The sequence below is a fragment of the Dromaius novaehollandiae genome, chromosome 4, assembly GCF_036370855.1.
Source record: "Dromaius novaehollandiae isolate bDroNov1 chromosome 4, bDroNov1.hap1, whole genome shotgun sequence".
Taxonomy (NCBI): Eukaryota; Metazoa; Chordata; class Aves; order Casuariiformes; family Dromaiidae; genus Dromaius; species Dromaius novaehollandiae.
This window is the reverse complement of record NC_088101.1, coordinates 49,242,331-49,264,828: the sequence shown is the minus strand read 5'-3', so window position 1 is coordinate 49,264,828 and position 22,498 is coordinate 49,242,331. Positions and strand designations below refer to the sequence as shown.

Below are 22,498 nucleotides of genomic sequence, written 5' to 3'. Positions count from 1 at the left end.
ATACGCACTGGCGCCAGGTCTTCGGTGCTCTGTTTCCGCTGTCCAGGAAGTCCATGTGCAGGAGGCCAGGCCTTACTCTGGGAGGGGCCAGGGCTTCAGCAGGATTTTGGAAAAGGTGGCCCTCTGTGTATCTCTACCTGTTACTTAAGGAAACGAAGACTGTATCTACGCTGCCTTTGTGGACCATAGCAGAGAGCAAACCCTAGTCCCCAGACTGCTTGGGTGTGGGTTGAATTTGTCCTTGCTGCTATAGCATAATAGTGCCTGGAGCTGGCTGACCCCGCGCACCCGGCACAGCAGTTGGGCTGGGTGCCCTGCGCCCCATACAGCCTCCCTGACTGACGCATAAGTGCTTTTGTCGTTGTTTTGGGGGGTTCTGCAGCTCAGAGAGGTTTGTGGGTGTGTGTATTCTTTTTGCCCGTTTTTTTAATAGTGGGAGGCCGTGTTTCAGCGCACTAGAAGGGTGGCGGGAGGGCTCTGATGGTGCAAGAGCAGCTGGGATTGTGTTGGAGCCGAACTTGGGGCACTTCACTTGCACCGTTTGAAGCAGGCCCTTGCATGAACCGGCTTGTCAGCTGCGTCTGGGTTTCCTCATGCACTCAGTTTGGATGAGGAAGAGACCAACAGGCCTGAACTGACAACACAGAAACACCCTTGCCTTTGAATAGTACAGCTGGTCTGATAAAAAATGATAGCATGCACTTTGTCTAGACTGTAGTGTTTGCCTAATGATGGGGAAAAGAAGTTTTATGAACATAGTTTGTGGGGTAAACTAAGGAAGAACTGCAGGAGACCTGATGTAAACATCTTAAAAAAAAAAAAAAAAAAAAAAAAAAAAAAGGAATTGAGAAATAATCATGCAAACATGCAGTGTCAGGCAAAAATGTTTAAAGAAGTCAACAAAAGCGATGATGGGCATTTGGGCGGATTGTCTAAGAATCGCCGCGCTGCTTGATAAGGAGCTGAACTGTAACAAGAATTTAAGAAAAAGATTTTGCGGTAGAAAAACACTGTCTCTGTGATTCAGTAGACCGACTAATACAGTAGTTATATCAATCAGTTTTAAAAGCAAATTAGTCTTTTTTGAAATGAAAAATGTAACAGCAATGGGACAAACGTTGACCAATAGGTAACAGATTTTAAAGATCTGGTAATGTTGCCCAGGGAACAGGAAAAGAAAGCCAAGTATAACAAGGTGGGGGATGAAAGACTTTAAAAGCTGAACACAATATTAAGAGCTAATAAAACTACAGATATTGTGACCTTAGGGACTGGAACATGCTACACATACTGATGTATAGATGCAATGCTTAAATATGCTATGAGGAAAAATCCTGTAATCCTCCCTAAACAAAAATCCCATTGAAGTCAGTAGAAGATTTGGGTGAACAAGGAATGTACAACTGGGCAATTAGAGACAAACTTGCAGCCTGACCTTGACTGGGCCTTTGTGCCTGTGATTAGCTGTACCCATAGCATCTCGGCACATTTGTTTAAAGGCGCAGTCAATTTTAATTAAATCTCAAAAAATGCAATTATGCCTGCAGATTCATTAGTTAAATTTCTAATTGGTCCAAATGGCAAATGCAAATAATTGCAGAGATGCAGACTAAGGCTACACTTTTAAAATCCGAGTCCTATGGAACAGCAAAATTCTACACTCTTTTTTCAGTTCTTTCTCTGGTAAAACAGGAATTTAACAGATAGTGTTCAGTTTTTGTCCATAATAATAATATAGGTTGACATTTATCTGACTTTCAGAAATGGAAGGCAGGGAAATAACCTTCAGGTAAATTAATAAAAATAAATAACAGCATCTACCATAAACTTTCAGAAAGCGACATTAAAGCCTTTTCTTATAATTGTGCTTAAGCTACTTGAATATGAAACAGAATGTTCTTAAACTTCGTTTAGTTGCATTCTTTTTTCTCTTCCGCCATCCTAGTTCAAATAAAATTAAAAATAAACAATACATTTTATTTTAAACCAAAATTCAATTCAGCATACCAGAAGTGTCATTCACACTGTCAGTTATTCTAATGGGACATGCATTCCTTTTGTCTGAATTTCCTTTGTTTGACAAGAACGTATGTCTCAAAGCATTGAGGAAATTGCAGTTCTCAGTAGAAGAAATGCTAGAAACATGCACAGAAACAGAGAGAATGGTTTAGTCCTGTAAATGATGACCTCAGTGACTACAATAGACTCTTGGTATTAAAAAGTATATGCAGAAAAATATCTATTTCCAGGACTGTGGTCCTGCAAAGACTTGGGTGTGCTTCATGGTACACAAAATAAGTTGCAGGGGAAAAAAGTCAAAGGAATCCTACCACATTAATTTTGCCTGCACATAAATCCATCATGTTTTTATATGCAAGTCACTGTAAATAATCTCTGCAGATTGGCTTTCGAAAGTAGTTTCATATGCAAAAAGGGCCCTTCCCAAAGAGTTGCTGGTAGAGCTAAAGAAATTGAAATTTCTTTCTGCATAAATTCTACTGTTTTGACACTTTCTTCTGCTAAAACCTGGATAAAAAGTTGCACAATCTGAAAAATTCCTGGAAGCTTTTGAGAATACTGAGTAATAGGATCTATTTTTTCCAGAAAAGACTAGAGCCCTTTACTCCAAGTTAATTGCATTTCAGTTTCGTATTAGAATATAAATTATGATTAGAGGCCTTCTGCACTTTCAAGTCCTTCTGTAATCTCAGATTTGTACCTTTCTTCTAAAGAATAAACTCTCAAGATGCTCTGTGTCTGAGAGTGGGTGTTAGGTTGCACCATCCTGGGTTCTCACCACTCTCGCTCCTTAATCTCTTTGCCGCTTTCTCCCATTTTCCCTTCCCAAACATGATGACTGGATTTGCTCACTTATAGTTTTCCCTTAAAGAATCTGTGGCCAGGTTTGCTTAAAATAATCGTTTGCTTCTGAGAGCAGATAAAAAGTTTAACATGAGAAAATATTTCAGCGTAACAGTAAGATTTGTGCATGAGCTTAATTTCTATCTTCCAACAGACTTTGAGTAACTAGAATCTCTGTTGACGTTTTTTAACTGTGTGCCTCCTTTTAATCTACTTTGAAATCCCTTTTTTTGTTAGTTGCTGGGCCTGGATAAGAATTCAGGCAACTCAGCAATATGTTATAGGGGAAGTTTCAACTAATGGCACTATCACAATTTTGAAGATGCAATATGATAACTTTTATCAGAGATTATATACCTGCAGTCCAGTGGAACCTGATAGCTCAGGGCATACTTTAGAAACTATGTGCTTGCAAAAACTTCATCCTACAGTCAGGCCTTCTTGGGAAAGTCTTTTGGTAACACTGTGTTCAGCATTGGATTACCTAATGTCTCCTGTCAGTATAATTTAGGATTGATTCAGTTTAACAGTGCTAATGTTCCCTGACCTTTTTTAAGTAACATTACAGTACAATACACTATTGAGAATAATTAAAACCAGGAATAATGGGCAACATACATTTGTCCTGATGTGGTTGCATAGAAGGGAATTGTGACCAAATTCCAGTCTGGTTCTAGGATTTGCCGTTCTCAAAGATTCTTTTGCCTTTTCCCATCTCTCATGCCTTGCTGACAAATCTCTTAATGCCTGTCAGGTTTTCCCATGGTACAATGAGCTTTCTCCTTCAGTGATACATTAGCATTACTTCTTTTTTCATGATCAGTCAAAGACCTTTTTTTTTTCTTTCTTTCTTTTTTTTTTCCTTCCCTCCTCCAGTACAGAAGGGTTGTGGCAGCTCCACAAAGCTGTTGACCTTTTATCCTGTAGTTTACAAGGAGGTTAGCCCACACGGGGGAAGCCGCGGGATGCCTCGCATCGCCCCACTCCTTCGGTGAGGAGGAATACCTGTGCTGCTCTTTGCAGTCTCTGCAAAAGTGCAACCGGTGCAGGCTCTTCCACCAAAGGAAGAATAAATGCTGTTCTTCCATGCCAGACTGTTCCATACTGCTTGAATGTTAAAGTGCTGTATTTATTTGTGTTTAAATAGTTTGCTTTTAATAGAACAATATGCTTTTGTGTGTGAGTGAAGGGTTTTGTTATTGCCTTTTGTTTTTAAACTGCTTCAGTGTAGTCTTGTACTTAAAGGCTTGAAAATAAATCTTCTTCTCTTTGTACTGTTCTAATCCGTTTGGAATTTTGGGATTAAGATTGGATAGTGCTTTTCCCTGTTGTCTGGTTCTCTCTGCCCGCTTTTTTCCTGCAGCATCGAAGCACAGAGCAAAAACATTACAGGCTCAATGTCTAAACAAGTGTTTTTATTTCTGTATAACTTCTCGGTAACAGATGTCAATGATAAAAAGACAGAAGAGATCCAAGAATGTTTCATACAGAATTTAGATTGGAACAAGTTTCAAAGGAGATTATCAGAATGGGCACAAATGGGCGCTGGATAGCAAGTCCTTTGCGTTCTGTGCCTGCCTCATGCTAATGAGATTCAGATGGTCTCTTTAATATGCCTACATTATCAAAGAAGCTGTACATAAAATGTTTGAGCAAACCCCAACTTTGAAAACCAAAAAAAAGCATTTTCTGGCATTTTGTTAATGAAATCTTAAAATGTAATAGCTTAATTAGCAATATGTTAGCCACGTATTAGTCTAGTCTGTTACTTTAAGATACCAAATAGACCTTTTTTTCCTTTGTAAAGACTTGTGTAAAATGAACTGAAGATACATAATGCTAGATAGAAGAATCAGATAATATAATTTTTGATGGAATATACTTAGAAACTCCTGAGAATTGAATAAAATGCACAGGTTTCTGAGAAACTTTGTTGCCGTTTTCATTTTTCATTTATAGAGAAAGTGCCTAGAATAATTTGAAACAGCTATTTTGCAACTGGAATTGCTGTTTGATAACTGACTTGTTATTCTTTAGCTTTTTGGTGAGCTTTAAGCAGTGTATTATGTTTATAGTTGGAATATTTGTTGGAATAGGCAATGTGACAAGGTAGGTGGTCTTCTAATTAATATTTCTGTACAGATCTGTAAACTGTGCAAGTCTTGTTAAACAATACAGAAATCATGTCCTATTAGATTGAGACATTTGTTTAGGAATAAAGTTCAACTTTTTCTTTGAAATGCAATTGATCTTGTTTCATGGTCTGTGAAATTATTTATTTTTAAGAACTGTTTTAAAAGTATAATTAATTCAAGAAAATTCGGTGACCTGTTGCTAAATATTTAGACCATGGATTAATTATATTTGCTCAGAGCTTTAAATAGTGTTTTAAACACTTGGTGAAAAGGAAAGTTACTTAGCAATGAGAGAAATTATACAACAGTGATAAGAGGTGATGTGTTCACGTAATACTTCTGCCTTACAAACAGCCACATTGTTAAAAATTTGAGAATAAACAAGAGAGTCGAATTCAAGACTACTCTCAAAATAGTGAGGTTTCTTGTGATGTGTTCAGCGTAACTCAGAAACATTCTTAGGAATAAGCAATTTCTTACTCCAGCTGTAACAGAAACCTTTTTGTATTCAGTATTGACTACTAGAATAGAAAATATTATATAAAAATTATACCTAGTGCCTTTTTGAAGCCTGTCATTTGATATGTGGCCGGAAGCCTAATCCGTCACCCTAGTAATTAGGGTCTAGGATGTCTTCACATAGCATGTAACCTGTGCTCAAGCAGTATCCCAGAATAGGCTGGCATTGAAATTGAAATAAAGGAATTATCTCTTACCTTTCAATCCAGTAAATCTCCACTTGATTTTGAGAAGCTATTATAATTCTTCACTGCCTGTATTACATGTGCTGAAGTGATGACAGACAACTGCAGTTTTACCATGTTAATGGTTTTCTTCAAAAACTCTCTCCATATTTGTTTGCTTTTACTGACAGAGCTAATGGCAGTTGCTAGTAAAAGTAATGATAATATCAAGGAAAGTTTAATAAAAAATGAAAATAAACAGTCTTATTATAAGGGCATGGTAGTTTATTCTTGTGTACTGATTTTGATGAGATAGTCCGATTGTTCCAAGCAAAAGAAAAGGTTGAAGGGTATTTAAAAAAATTTCCAGATTCAAACCAGTAAAAAGAAATTGCTTATGACTAATATGCTCTCAGTTTTTAAGAGAATAAGATCTTATAACCAGACTTTGATTAAAAAGTTCAGTTTTCAATTATTCAAGTTTTCTTCACATTTGTGTGATTCACTTTCCTCCTTAATGCTTGTTAAAAGCTGGTTATTGGACTTCAAAATCAACATTTTACTTTTATAATGTGTTGAATTTTGTAGAACTACAGAACTGCAATGTGGTGCAAATGGAGATGCCTCGTAGCCTGGCATACACAGTTGGCAACTCACAGGTTGCGATGAACCTGTTGCAGAGGGCACAGGAATTCTCATTCAGCTACCTATCTGCTCCCTGGTACCTCATTGTATGTTGGCCACCTACATAACACAGCAACCATCGCAATGTTCTCCCCGTTCTTCTGGACGTACACCTAGTCACAGTGACCCAGGTATAATCACTGCAATCACTGTACCCCAAGGATGACCGAGAAAATAACACAGAAATCTCATCTAGCACAGAACACGCTGCCCAGTGTCTCCAGGGTTTAGTCAGATATAAACCTTTCAGCAGCAGTAATCTTTTATTGTTTCCCAACCTATTTATAATGCTAGTTAGAAGCTTTGGTACTAATCTTTCCATCGATTAAAGAACCCGGGCGCAGCTTCACTTAACAAGGAATGGTTATCCCACAAATTTCCATGACTGCTGCGCAGGAGCAGTAGTCTTTGACCTTTAATAAGTGGGTTCATCTAGCGCAAGCTCCTGAATAGTGAATTGCGCCTATTGATAATGGGCTTGATTTTTTCATAATTTATTTTTTAATTACAACTTGCTGTATTCCTAGTAATACTGTGCAGGGATTTACTTGGCTGCAAGTTGAAGACTATAGCTGGGAAACCGCGTATTTCAAAGATTGGGCTGAAGTGCGTGAGAACAAAACATTTTCTGTTACTACAATCCAGTCATGAAATTGCTTCAAGAGAAGATGTAAATATTCAGGGTCTGGCTAAGATGCTACCAACCTCTTTTACTTTCTGTCACAGTCAGGATGGCGTTTTTTGGGTTAATATCCTTTCTGTTCCCACTTCTACGCACGTGCATGCACATGCAGAATAAAGGTCTAGATCTTTGGCTGGATTTCTCACAGGACTGTTGCGTTACAATTTCTACAGTTTCTGTATTAGATACCATGTCCTCTACAGCAATGTCTTCATTGCACAGGCTCACAGAAACCTGGGAGAACTGGCCACCTAAGACGTGCTTCCAAAGAAACCAGCAAGCACAGCAGGGAGTTGCTCTACGGAGGGAGGAATGATTTTTCTCTCCCTTTCCCAGAGAAATTGGACTCAGATCAAAAAGGGTATTTAATAAGTAATTTACATTAAAAGTATGAAACTTCTGACATTTTGTTAGGGAAGGCTGGGAACCATTCAGGAATGCAGGCGCTTGGGGAATAAGTACCAGCCAAGAAGTGTGTTTCAGAATCCCAGCAGCAGCTACATGGGGGACTCTGGGACCAAATATAAGTTCCTTTGCATATCTATAATCTTAAGTTGTTTCAGCGTATTCCAGAGATACCTGAATAAAATACTTCCTGAAAAATGCTGACTCATATAAAAATTGGATATCCCATAAAGTGGAAGTTGTTTGCTAACTACCTTGAGTACTCATGATTAGGATAGCAATATTAAATAATATAAGCCTAGGATGGTTTTCTTGAAGTTTACATGTCTTCCTCCCCTCCCACCCAAGAATGTTCTGGACCAAAGAAAAAATGTGACTTATAGTTTAGAAGTGAAACTTTTATAGTCTGAAGTTTCTCCTCATAGCCAATGCCTATCTGTCTTTTTATCAAACTCTCTCCCTTTCAAATCTCTCTTGAAAGTCATTTGTTTTTCCTTCCCTATTCACCTTCTACATTCTCTTTCTTCTATTTGCTTCCTTTGCCTGGTGTTATTCTTGGTTTTTAAAATGCCGGAAAGAATAAAAGTCACTTACAACACAATGTATCTCATAGCATGTTTGTTTATTTTACACCTTCCTTCTAATTTATAATGTTTGGTGTGGTTTGTAAGTTCTTTGGAACACCGACCGATTCTAATCTCTCTGTTTTCATAACGTTTTGGGTTAGTTCAGATAACTGCAGTAGTCTCATTACTTATATCAGCTAACGTGAAATACAAACTGATGCTCAGGGTTACCATTTCACTTCAGTAAGGCACTGTTTTCTTACTGTATGCAATGGCAACTTCAAAGTTTGCAGTTCTGGACAGCCCATTCAATTTTACTAGTGCCAAACTGGTGCGTACGAAATCAAAATTGGGTCTATTGCAGTATGACTGTCTGTGATGTTCAAAAAAGTTGATTTTAATTGTTAGGTATGGCTGAGGTACTTTCTTTAATTAGAATATTTCTTTTTTTACTGACATCAACTTCCAAAACACTAGTGCTGACATATGTGAAAATTGCAGTAAAATATTATGTAAGTGAAATGTTTATACATACTTTTCTTTTGCAGTATTTCCATTTGCTTGCAGTTCGTTTCAACATTCTGATTTAACTGCTTGATTTTTTAATACACTTCAGTTGGTCAATAAATGCAGTACACAAGCATATTAAAATGGAAGGTTTTATAGACAGAATTTTCCTATTAAGAATTGTCAACAAAATGCTTGAAAATGAAATGAACTGACAACTATAATCAGAGCAGATGCATAAAGTACCATTATAGCACATTGAGCTATCAATTGTGTGTCATGTAATCTGCCAAATATTAAGTATTCTGACCTTTGCTATTAATAGAGGCGGACACTGGGGACATGTGAAAGATAAATAACGTCATGCATGGAAAATTATAGATTTCATATTGCTAATAGTTGAAGAGCTTACTTGATATCCTGCCCCTCTGTGTCTAAACAATAATTTTATGAAAAGTTGGACATACCACGCAGTGGAATCCCACATGATGGAAAACATATTGTGACAGAATAGGATGTTTCTAAATTAAATAATTTATAGTGTAAGAAAACTTGTTGACTAGCCCTCCTACTTTATTTATATTTGTCACTTTCTCCTGCTCATCATGAAATAACCTGGAAGAAGTGAAATGAAGCACATTTGACTTTACTGCATTCTCTATTCATTCTTGTATTTTTAAGTTGTTATTTTGCTCAATATCATCAGCCATCTTGTTGCAGAGGTTGGCTAGTCAAAGATTTAGTCAAGCTCTTCCTGCAGAGTATAACTCCTGGTAGTTTTAAGTGATCATGCAGGACAGCATTGGTAATATGTAAAAATAACCAGAAGAGTAGACTGGCCAATCGAAGGCCTGTGTGGTGACTTTTTTGCTTTTTGTTTTTTTTTTTTAAAAAGGGCAAAACAAAACAGAAACCCTAAAAAGCCATTAATTGACTTATAAAAAGAAAAGAAAATAGAATACATGGGATGGAGAAGATTCCTTCCTCTGCAAGCACTGATTTTCTGCTTTCTTCTGAAGGTAGAGCATACATCCTGGAATGTCTCTCCTGTAAAATGTCAAGTAGTTGGTCCAGGATTTCATGTGTAGTGCACTGCAGCTGATTCATATGAAAATCGGTGGACTGTTTACATTTGCCAGAAAGTATATTTTGGGCCTAAAAGTTTTAGAATTGCTCTTATCAAAACATTTGTTAATGTTATGTTACTTTCTGGCAACAGAACAATTGTTAGGGTTAATATTAATTGATTTTATTTTAAACTTAAGATTACATTTGGGAATAACCAGCACAGCGTGAGTAATTGCATATCCAAACCGTATTGCTTCCCAAACTTCACTATTTTGATCTCACATAAGATTGCTAAAAATAAGAGCTCTTCTGATTTGTAGTATATGTTTTTTCTTGTTATATTCTTTGTGCCTTATCAAAATTTCTGAAGTTTAAAGTCTTGATTTCTGTTGCATTTTGAAGTTTAAAATAATTTTTGTGTGTGTTCTACACTAAAAGCCTATACACAATTTAAGAAAGAGCAAAGAACTTGGAACAGAAAGTAGGGATAGAGTCAGCATGCTTTTATGAAATTAATCAAAATTTGGATGAAGCAGAAATTTTCTATTGCCAGGCAATACTGTTATACTTAGAAAAGTAGTTTTATTCACTTCTTAAAAAACTAAGAACCTCACTTTAAATAATCTTTAACAATTTGATGTTTTTACTATATGTAGGAGACACTTCTAGTTAACCAGAATTTAAGATTGAGTTAATTGTTCATGTCCACAATAGTTTGATTGTCATACCAAAAGCAAATTGCTGCTGTGTTCGTTTGAACAGTTTGACACACGTAAGAATAATTTGCAGCAGTTCAAAAATGCATGCCTTTGGCAGGCTTCCTGTGAATATATCAGGAAAAGGTCGTTGATATTTGTGTCAAGGTAATACTGGAAACATATACCAAAAACTAACCTAATTTCCTAGTCTTTTCTCCTAATTCAGGGCACTGCAGACAATATTTAATATACATATATAGCTTTCCTTCTTTTTTTCTTGCTAAGTCTGGAGAGATGAAAGAACAAAAGCCCTCTAGTGATTGGGTTGGTTTTCTACAGTGTATTCATAAATTTGATTTGAAGCCATCTTTACAAGAAAATTGCTTTATTAAACTAAGCAGAAGATAATTCTGATGGAATAATGGTGTTTCATTTTTGAAAAATAAGTTTGTGCATCTGCTGCAGAAATTGTTTTCCTCTTGTGCTGTCTAAGAGGTATGCTCATGCCTGGTTATGAAGTGCTATTAAATGAGCACTTCAAATTGCAGGCAGTCTTCTCTACCATTTGCGTAACACACAGACCCCTGGAAAATCCATGAAGAAATACATTTGAAAGCAATACTTTGTTAACTCAGAAGCCACTAATTTCTTCAGGTTTTAAGCTTTTATTCAGACATATTTTATATGAGGATACTGAATTTGCTTTCCAGTTGCAAAAGACATAACTCGATTTCCTGGCTAGAGAGCATTTCATCAAAGCATTTTTCTTTTAACAAATGTAACCTCTTTTCTGTGCCCTACACTGGCTTCTTACAGACTAAGTAATTTTGAGTTTCAGTACTTAATTTTCTGATGACTTAGGCCTGTGCCTTGAGTGTCTGAATCAACAAGAGCCAACATTTTGCTTATGGTGGGCTACACAGGATTTAGGAATTCATCATCATGTGCCAGCTCCCTTTCTCTTTCCATGCCACCCTGGTATATGCTAGGGTGCAGCTATTACAAGTCCACTATTACTAAACAGCTTCCAGCTCTTTGCCTTTTATGTAATGGGCTGGCATCGAGCTTTGTGACGGGGCATGCAAGCAGCCTGCGTCCGGTGACCTTGTGCACACGTGCGTTCCCGTGGCGTGGCCGGCACGCGGCTGCTACGCTGTGGAGGGCACGGGCATTTGCACCGGTTCATGGGCTGGCACCCAGTTACCCGCGTGCTGCAGAGCCCTTGGAAAGCAGCATGGTAGGAATGAGGCTACCTGAATGATTCAGACGGCCCCTCGGCAGCCACTCTTTTCACATCTGAATAAAGCTGAAAGCCAAGGTATTACTTGCCGGACAGCTTGGTTCAGAGATGAACCCTCTTCGTGAGGCCTCTGAGTGCACGGGTTTGAGGCTGATAGCTTGAATGTTAATAACTCCCAGGACAAGGTAGTCTGTCATCCACCATTGTGGTTAGAGAGGCTTTTCAATGAAAACATTTGTTTGGATCCTTAGCACTTTGGCCTATAAAATGACTTTGAAATCTGCATTAACTTTGGCTTCTGTAGTTGCAGATGTCTCAGGTGAGGCAGACTCACAGCATTCATTTCTCCTGGATTTGATACCTGATGAGAAAGTGGATGCTACACTGTGCGCCGCTTTGTCCTGTTTTGGTTGTCTGTGAGAGAAGTAGCAGTTTTGGTACAGAGGAGCTAGCTCAGGACTAGTTGTTTTAGTCAGGTAATGCTCTCTGGAAGAAAGCTAATTGGGTGCTTTGTCACTGATTGGGAGAATTTCTTCTTCTGTCGATAGTAGAGTTTGATGAGGAATCTTGAATTTTAATTTCTATAGCTTTGTATTTCCTGTTTTAGGCATATTTTTTTACACTGTTACAGCCTTCTGTTTCCTGGACCGTAGTGACAGTTTTCTAGTAACATGTACAGAAGCTACAGCCAGTTGTTAAGACACTTTTTACAAAGTATACTTTTATATAGGGTGTCTCATACCGCCATCTAAGGGCTATGGAGGCTGAGAAGGTGACTAAAGGTGCTGTATAATTTTTTTTCTACTTACCGCCCTTTTTATAGGCCTTTGAGAAGTCAGCAATTTATGGATGAGAGGGTGAGCAGGGATTCACAGGAGTCCTTTGGAGTATATGCTGTTTCAGCTAAGGGTATAGAGGAATCTTCCAGGAATCTGGAGTAAATGAGAAATCAGAATGTAAATCTGAGTCATTGTCTTTTAGAAAAATGCAAATACAAGGAGTTTTGTGCAAAAGCCAACAAATAGGAAAGTATGATTACAAGATTTGAGACTACTCTTGAAAAAACTTGTTAAGAAGTGTAGTTTCAGTTGAAAGTCTTACCAGTGTTGGGAGTGCGCAGTTCAGATTCTTAAAGATATCAAAGTCCCTGAGCTCCTGCGAATTTAAGACTCAGCGCTCTAAAATGAGAACTCGCTCATTAATATTTTCCCTAAAAAGGTACAAAATTGCATAAATTATTTTTTTTCTAATTTTGCTTTCATCATTTTGGACTTCTCTGTGTTCTTATTTTTCTCGACTTTGGGAAAATGTGCAAAAATTTGGTGTCAGTATAAGCGTATATGATGCTAAATAACATTTAAATGCTTGGGGGTTTAAACATTCAAAAAATTATTACAAAAAATTTTGTGTCCAGAAGAAAAATGCAATTAATTTTCTTAACCTGCAAACTGTACTTGTATAGACTAACTTCTAGCGCTCCTTTCTCACACACATAATGTTTTGCAGTACATGCTTGATAAAGAATCAAAACATTTCAGTATTTGTCAGTATAGAAGTATGTCATCACCGATTGAAAAATAGCAGTCTTTGTAATGACAACCCCTTTGAGCCAGACTTTATTTTACAGTATACAACTTGTTTTTCAAGCTAGTTTCCAGCAAAACTTGTGTAAGAGAAAAAGTAATTAATCTTGCATGTAACTTTTAACAGGCTCATGCAAGCAAAGACCTGGAAGAGCAGTTGCGGTCCGTGTCCAGTGTGGATGAACTCATGACAGTACTTTACCCAGAATACTGGAAAATGTTCAAATGTCAACTGAGGAAAGGAGGTTGGCAGCACAACAGGGAACACTCCAGGTTTGACACACGATCAGATGATTCACTGAAATTTGCTGCAGCACACTATAATGCAGAGATCCTGAAAAGTAAGTAAAGGAAAATATGTTTTAAGACACAGTAAATTAAAATTCAAAGACTTGTCAGTTGTGTCAAAAATATTTTAATAGCTAAGCATTGCTAGTATACCACCCTCAAAAGTTTGATTTGATATAATGGCTATAATGTAAAATTCGTGACTATGAAACTTCCATAATGAAATAAGTTGTTCCACATAGCTGTTTTTGGTACTTTCATTATAAGAAGGGGATATACTATTTTCTCAGCACAATAGATACAGGAAGTTAAGTGTTTGTCTTCAGGTACAAGGAATCCTTCTGCTTTGTAGAGGCTGTAAAGATTTTGCAGAAAGCAAGAGGGCACTAATAATTGGATGCAGAAAGTGAATCAGTTTTGGTCTTTTTCTGCAATTAAGTCAAGGCTGATAATGCTTTCTTCTATTATGTATTGCTGCTTTAGGAGGCCAATTGATGTGCTTATAACTTTTTCCCGTTAGAAGAGGGCATTTGTCTTGTTATACTCTAATGAGAAAAAAAAAAGTCAATGTCCCTTAGTGTTTCAGGTGGCCTGGACAAAATTATATTTTACAATTGAGCAAGTGTTTGCATGCAGGTGACCACAGAATTTGCAAGAGGCATGTTTTTCAACATCATTTTTGAAATCGTGTACCTTAACACAGACTTTAAGGTACGCATTAGGTGAAATTTCTGTTCTCGCTGAGTTGCCTATCAAAAACTGGCTCCAACATGGCATGTCCCTGTGAAGAGAAATTAGCTAGAAGTTAACCTAGAAAGGTGTGTATTTCACTGAATAAAGGGTGTGACCTTATAGATGCATATTCTGATTCTAAACTTAAAAAGAAAAACCCTACTAATTGACTGCAGGAGTGTTATTTTTAAACAGCTGCTTTATAACACATGAACCTCCATATAACTTGGCAGGTATTGATACTGAATGGAGAAAAACTCAGTGCATGCCACGTGAAGTTTGCGTGGATGTGGGAAAAGAGTTTGGAGCAACTACAAACACCTTCTTTAAACCCCCATGTGTATCCATCTACAGATGTGGAGGTTGCTGCAATAGTGAAGGACTCCAGTGTATGAATATCAGCACAAATTACATCAGCAAGACAGTAAGTTCTCATTCTTATTACAGTCAAAGTGGTCCTTACAAATGTGTATATGATCATGCATGTTTTAAACCTAATTTCTCCTACTATGGGGAAGGAAAAAAATCAATTCCAGAATACATAGAAAAAACAGCTGAAGAGACTACTGCCTGAAAAATAATATTTAACACTCCTCCACCAATATTATGTTGTCATTTAAAAAAAAAATAGATTATGATGTCCAGCTCTCAGTTTTGAGATTATTTGTGAAACTTAATTCTATCCTCTCTTTGCATCTACCATCTGCCTGCTGCATGAGGCAAGCATTCTCTGGAAAAATAGTCTGTAATTCTGTTAGTGAAGACCGTATTATAACATGTGTGAACAGGATTCGTGTTGCATAGATAACATGCATCTATGCACAGCCATAGATGTAGCTTTTCTTTACTTCTAGGAAGTCAACTTTACAATTTTTAGAGATGTTAGTACAATATAGTTGTTCAGGGTTTATTTTTCTTAACATAATTTCCCCAGGTGTGCGTGCTTTTTTTTTTTTTTTTAATTCTTTTGGTTCAGGCATAGTGATGGGGCAAGGGGGTATGCAGAGATTATGCATTGAGCATGTCAGCCATCTTTTAAGGAAAAACAGAAATGCATTATTCTGTTTTATGTAGTTATGGCAATTACCACATCATCTTAGAACATCTCCTCTCTCAAACATCATGTAAAAATAGTCTTGCTTTTCAAACTGTTTGCTAGGCTACTTTTATTTTGTCTGAATATTGGTAGGCTTTTTGTTGGTGGAGGGGTGTTTTTGCTTTTTACCACTTCTTTCTGATGCCTTGAAGTGTGCTAATTTTTAGTATAAATCTTTGCTTCCTTCTTCAAATAGATTCTTTCTGGTAAGATGCAGTATGTCTCCATAAGGCCACTGTAGGATGGTAGCACATGGGAATGTCTCTGAATCTTCTTGAGAGGGGATTAGGAAATGGGAAGTATGATCAGAACAGAAAAAAATAACTTTTTTTTTAATACACCTTACCTCTGCCCCCATTTCTCACCAAACCCTCCCATCTAAAATGGTATCTTCTACCAAGAATTTTCAGTCCTGACTGTGAGCTAGTACTGGACAACCATAGAGCATAGGGATAATGCAACTTAAATAGCTTGAACAAAGAAAATTACAACACTTTTTTTTTTTTTTTTTTTTTTAACATAGCTACCAACAGCTGGGGACCTTTTTTTTTTTTTAAATATATTTATAAAGTTTAGCTTACCCGAATAAAGGATTATCTAGTTACAGAGACAGGTTGCATGTAGCACAGATTTCCTGTTCTGTGAGCACAATGTCAGTTAGGGATAAATAATCCCTATGTACTCCTCTCTGTGGAGCAAAGTCGTTTTAGGCCTATTAGAAAAATTTTATACTAGTAGTGGTGGTTTTTTGCTTGTTTACTTTCTTAATGTCATTGGTGAAGATAATCATGTCTTCAACAAAGTACTAGGAGTAGTTAAAGACTGAGAAACTCTGAAGAGGAAAATATTAAAGGGCTCATCAGAAAGAAAGAAGAGGCAACACCATTGTTTTGTTTCCTTACCTATTCAGCAAAAGCAAGCATTTTATCTTCGAGTTTTCTATCCTGCTTCTGCTTTCCAGTTTTATTTGGTCCTTGGCAGAATACAATTTTAAAAATACCTTTATAAAGGAAGAGAGCTTAGTCTAGTTGTATTTTTTGTGTGTTATGTGAACACAGCTTACCCTATATCAAATGAGCATCAGGAAGAAAAAAATATTGGACTCAAGACACTTCTGTGGAATTTATAAACCCTACACATTTACTCTAACAATTATTATCCTTTTATTTCCTGAATGAAATGAGAACAAATGACTAGTAACCAGGCATCTTTTGTGTTTGCCTAAGTCATCATAGTTTTAGCTTTATTTTTGTTGCATAAACTCCATAAGATAACCTGCATAAACTTCATCTGTTGGCCCCACAGAAAAAGTGCCTCATGGGAAATGAATTTCAGAGTTGGGTCTTACTATGAGGGCAAACCCTGGCATTGTTTCCAGACATTAAAATCTAAAGAAAGTTGATCTCAACTTTCATCACAATTAATTAAAATCTCACTGGAAAAGAGCTAAGCATAGAAATTATTTTTATGAGGAACAAATCATTGATTGGCAGGAGAGTGGACTAGATCAGATGTTCCCAGATTGTTTTCTGGAACACTCTGGTGGTCCAGAAAAAGGTCAGCAGTTCTCCAGTGCTGGCTGTTCTCTTCCTTTCTAGCTACTTGATTTTATTAAAAGAAAAATAGAAAAGTATTCCACTTTTTGATTTTAATACTATTTTTCCACAAGAACTGTTTCTGTAGTTGGTAAGGGGTGTTTATGCAATCATGGCTGGGAAATGAAACAATTTCTTCACTAAGATATGGCACTAAGATAAGGTCTATGAAAATGAGACCCCTAGGCTAATTCATAAAGCACAGCAGGTCTTTTTTCTTCTTCTTTATGCATGACGCTGTAATAGTCCAGGTTTGTAAGTGATGGCTTATCTAATAAAAGTCTGTGGGTGAGCTGGCTGTGTTTTTTTTTTTTTTTTTTTAACTGTGATTAATCAAGTATCAGTTCTGTTTCCATGGCGTATGAATGGTGCAGGAACTGTTACACAGACTGGAACTACCTGGTGCAACAACTGCCTGACCCTCAACTGTACTTTGTGTACACCCCACCTATAAGTACTTGCTTATAGGGTGAAGGGAAGCAGGGAGGTATCAAAGAGCCATCTCTTTCCATTCTTTCTCTTGGCTGGCAGGATAAACAGTTTTTTGGCTCTTTTCAGATCATTTGATGTAAAGGTCCTAAATCGTCTTGCTTCATGATTAGAGTCATATTCTCTCAGGGGAAAACATCCTTCCAAAGAGTTCGAAATTAGATTTAGAGGAGTTTTTCTCACAGGAAACAGGCTAACAGCTTGAAATTGTTTGCCATATTTGAGATATACATGATGTTCCTTTATACAGTTTGGAGATACATGTATCACAAGAATTTTTGGTCATTCTGAACTTTACCATTTATGTCTTTTCCCATGCATTTTTCTGTGTTAGACTGATGAATGTAATGATATAGTAAGTGCTATTATTAGTAGGAGATAAATCAATATAAATCCCAAAAGTTTTCTGTTAAAATTTCTGGGAAAAAAAATAGTTCAAATATAAAAAGTAGAAAGGAACCCTAGCATGTTAAACAGATATGAAATGTATTATCTCAGAGGAGTTATCTGTTGTCATTTCATACATAAGCCATGAAATCCTTACATTTTTTCAAAAAAGTTTGATATGATCTGCAGTTAATCTAGGCAATAGTAAAATAAATAATGATAACATACCATTTTTCAAATAACTCATTTTCCTTCTTTCCAGTAGAGAGATGTTTAGACTTTTTAAATCAAACAGCCTTATGTCCATCCATAGTTTGAAAATCTCTCTAGACACATTCTGCTCTGTTCTGCTGGTTATATATGGCCTGCCTTACTGACACTTTAGGAAGTGCAAAGATCACAAGTCATGGAAACTGAGAGTCAATCAATTTAAGGGAAAGCCGCCAAAATAAACCACAGTCCATCAGAAAAACATAAGTGTAGTTAATACAAATCTGGGGGAAAAAATCATACATAAATCATATACTATGAAAATATCTCAAATGGTAAGCTTCCCTCATCCTAAAAGGAAAATTAGAGTTTTGATTCATTTATATTTCAGAATTCACTGATCAGAATGGTAATTTCATATGTGCCAGTATCCAGTGCATCGGCAAACATAATGATAGTGCTGACTAAATTAATTTAGCTACTTAAGCTAAGAAATACTTTGTATGTTAATCATTAGTTTATCTGAGATACTATACTGTAGAAATACGACTAAGGAAGTATGGCATTAAATCCTGTTAGTCTAAAGAAAATTGTGAGTACCATGAATCAAAAATGCATGCCTTAAAAAGATCAGTGGAGGGAGAATATACTTGAATTTTTATTGAATAGGCATTCTGGTGGCTTTTCTGGTCAGGGTTTGGGAGATTCCTATCTACTGTTAAATTTTACTAGGTTTAAATCATGTTGAGCTCTAGGTTGTGGACCAGACTCTGGTCCCACCCTTGTTTCTGTTCTCCACTCCAGCTCTGTAAATGGCTAAAGGAAGAATTCTGCCAGTGTGGGAACTGAAAAGAGCCTGCTACATGGCGATCTGCAGTACCACGCAGCTCTGGCCTGGAAGCTCTTTCAAGGATTACTGAAGAAAGAACAAGGTTAGGAAGCAGAGGGGTTGTTGCCCTTGGCATCGGTTTTGCAGGCTGCAGACTGTCAAAGGCCGAGCCTGCCTGGGTGGAACAGCTCAGAGCCACCTTTTCCCTGCCTCCTCTTGCTGTGCCTCTCACTCAAGTACAGCACAGAGCCTCCTCTGATTTTCAAGGATTTTAAAAAAGTTACATCTAAAGAATGAACAAGCAGAAAAAAAATCTGCTTGTAATTACATACATGATTCTACAAGCAATCTAGACATAATCTTACCTTTTGTATTAATCCAGAAAGTTCTTTAATGACATACCTATGATCCCTGATAAGGGGTTATTGGTTATATATAGTCAATTCTAGAATCATTCTGGGAGTAATTATAACAACAATATTTAGCTCTTGCGTAGAATGTTTTCACTAGCAAATCACAACTACCAGTGTTACCTCCAGTTTACAGGTGAGGTAAGGGGGAAACACATGGGTTGCCCTAGATTGCAGTGGGCACTCTCAGAGTCTGGAATTCCGTGTTCTGTCTGTGAGGCACCACTGCCATGATAGCTGTAAAAGATAGTGATTAAAAATATATATATTAGATTCATGATTTATTGTGGGCAGAACTTTTTAACTATGGAGGGTAAAAATTCTCAAATATATAATGAAACTTCTGTTTTCATGTGTTAATCACTTGATAAATTGCTGGAGGTTGTCTCAACTCCTCTGAAACAAATTTTGAATCAGAATGTTCAAAAGTAAAAGTGAGTGTGTGTGTGTTGCTGTTAGACTTGGTCTATAAACTGCAGTTTAATATTATGCATACTCCAGAAGTAAGAAATCTTGAATCAAAGATGATCAAGTATTTCCTGTTAACACTGAAGGATGTATGAAAGACATTAGATATTCAACAATGTACCTACTTGAACCTGCTTAAAATCAGCTCCCTGGAGAATAAAGGGTAGGTGATTACCTGCCCAGACCTTTATAAAAATATATATCTTAAGACAATAAAGTATAAAATAAATCCATAGTCCAAGTGTATAAAGAAAAAGGACCTTCCTTCATTTTTGAAGATCAGTGTTTTGTGGTTGGCTACATTGAAAGACAGATTTAAGATGGGGAAAATATATATAAAATACTATCTGTAGATAGATTTGTGGTGTGTATATGTGTTCATAAGATTTTCTTTCTCTCCCTGTTCTTTTAGTGATGTTCTGAGATAAATTGGACAAAAAGCTGGTTTAGTAAGATGGTCTCTAGAGTCTGTGTTTTTAGTAGTGCAAAATGACAGCTATAAAAGTCAGAAAAAGAACAGGGATTAGCATAAATAAAGTCTGTAAACACCTTTCATTCCTATTGATATATTTATAAATATCCAGTGGCATCTTTGAAAATTTTTTGCAGTGGTAATGAAATAAGTCCCCAATGGCTGATGCAACTGACCTCATAGCAGTGGTATTATGGTCTTTGGTCTACACTAAAAGACTTTATCTCCCATTTTTTAAAGTCAAGGATTATCAGTCTGAAGTATTAGATTTTCTACTTGAGAAAGTTCAAAAAATAACTGCTTCCAAACAATATGCATTTTTGTTCATGTTTGCATTTTATCATATTAATTTATGGCAGAAATCTAAGTTGAGAAAACCATGTTGTTAATAGTGTATAACCTGTTTATTTGCTTCCATCTAGAAAAAATCAAAGTAGTCTGAAGTACAAAAACAGATGTATATGGTTACTGAGGAAAAACTATTGTATAGAAATCTGCCTAGAAATATTTAGACAATAAAGTTCAACAAAGTGTGCATTATCATAACATGGCAGGAAGCAAAGCCTTCTTTTCAAAATAAAATGACAGGTTCTTAGCTGACATTCATGATATGCTCTCTGATAAAGAATACTTCAAAGTACTGCATTTTGCCGCTATTATTGAGCATTATCTGAATACTTTGAAAAGTAAATATAAAAATAGCTGTTAGTGTCTGAAGAGCCTATGATAAAAAAAATAAGGAACCTGAAGAATAAATCTATTTTAAGATGTAAAGTGTATATATTAGATCTGTTTTATAAAGTAACAAGTTACATTGATAATTAAAGCATGCTTGTTTATACTCTGGATGTGGAAAAAGTTGTGCTAGAAAGGGAATATTAGTCTTTCTTACCTGTACAAAGGCAAGAGGTATAAAGTTGTAACTTTTTTCTTTATAGTACCAATGACTGTGATGGTTTTAGCACAAAATTCTTGCTTTAAGCAGACTTCAGTTTTATTTGAAAGTCTTGATGCCATTTACTGTACAGGGCCCTTGTATTTCTTTGTGACATGAGAAATGGGAAACAACTGCATTTATAATAGCCCACAGTCTTGCTCAGTGGTAAGCAGCCCTAGTTTACGCAGCCTAGTATTCAGATTATCCACCATATTCCATTTTAAACCTTGTTTTCTTCTCAGCCTAACTATGTTACCTTTAAACAATAGGAGTTTAAATTTTCTATGCCAGAAGTCTGCCTCAGCTTGATATGTTATTTGGGTTTTTTTGCTTTAAAACTTCAGGCAAAGTGATGGTACTTCTTTTTGTTAGACCAGAGTGAGAGAGAAGTGTATGGCTTTATCTGTAGAAACAAAAACAAAACTGTTTTCTAGGCATCTAAATCCCATCTTGTAGGGAGAGTTTGTCTATTCCTGATATCTCCCCTTTATCCCCTCATGCTGAGAAGGAAGGAACCTGGTTGACTTGAAAGGAGCTCAGACTAAAAGTGCACCTGCCATAATGCCAAAAAGAGTAGATTATCCAAAGGGTCCCAAGAGGCGAGAAGGGAATCAAGCTTTGCACACTTGGTGCCTGTTAGAAAACCCGTGGCCAGGCTGGAATGAGGCTGGCATGGAGAATCATTGCATTGGGTAAAGACCTAGGGAGGCAAGGCCTGAACACAGTGTCTTGAAGAAGAATATTGGAAAGGATGAGAAAGACTGGAAGATCTGCAAGCTAGATATCAGTGACAAAACCGTCTCAGACTGACAGCATGGGAGGTGTTAAATTCTTGTGAAATGCATTAACAACATGTATTTTTTTCAACTGTTCTTCAGATGCATAGGACTTCCATTAGTATGTGTTAGATACTCAGATTAACAGAATATTACTGATTTCTGCTACCATGTTAGTTCATGTGGAAGAGGCTGGAACAGAGGCTTAGCTGTAATTTTGTGTGTTTTTAATTTTTCCTTAGTATGTAATACTCTCTAATTTTGCTATCAGTTACTGCTTTGGTGGTTGTTTTTCCATTGAGTTTCTAACCTCATGCAGTGCTCAGAATAGATGATAGGTAGCACTTATGCCCAGGACAACATAAGCAAATTAAGTCTGGGTTTTTGTTGTTGTTGTTTTGTTTTTTTTTAGTATTTTTGTCCAACTTTAGCAATGCTTATTTAATGCACTTTAATTTACTCTTTAATATATTTTAATTTAATGTAATTTAACAGTTTTCACAAAATAGTGAACAAAAAAGACTCTCCGCTCTGAAGAAACTGCCCAAATCCTTACTAGTGTCTGATCTTCTGTTCTTCTGGGGATTGAAACTCATTCTTCAGGGTCTTTAGTCCTGAATGTCTATCCTTTAGGCATCAACCCCTGAAGAAACAGGCCTGAAGGAAATGTCTTTTCTCTATTGCCTGTATTAGTTC

General features: G+C 36.7%; 1 protein-coding gene across 5 annotated transcripts in view; it reads left to right on the top strand.

Annotated features, from left to right (window-relative positions):
- Positions 1 to 22,498, top strand: part of VEGFC (vascular endothelial growth factor C) — a 261,273-nt gene that overhangs the window by 224,586 nt on the left and 14,189 nt on the right. For all 5 annotated transcript variants that reach the window (XM_064510992.1, XM_064510991.1, XM_026105172.2 and 2 more), the window contains 2 exons: positions 13,241 to 13,454; positions 14,367 to 14,557. In XM_064510992.1, coding sequence (XP_064367062.1) covers positions 13,241 to 13,454; positions 14,367 to 14,557 — 405 coding nt within the window. The remainder of the gene's footprint in view (positions 1 to 13,240; positions 13,455 to 14,366; positions 14,558 to 22,498) is intronic.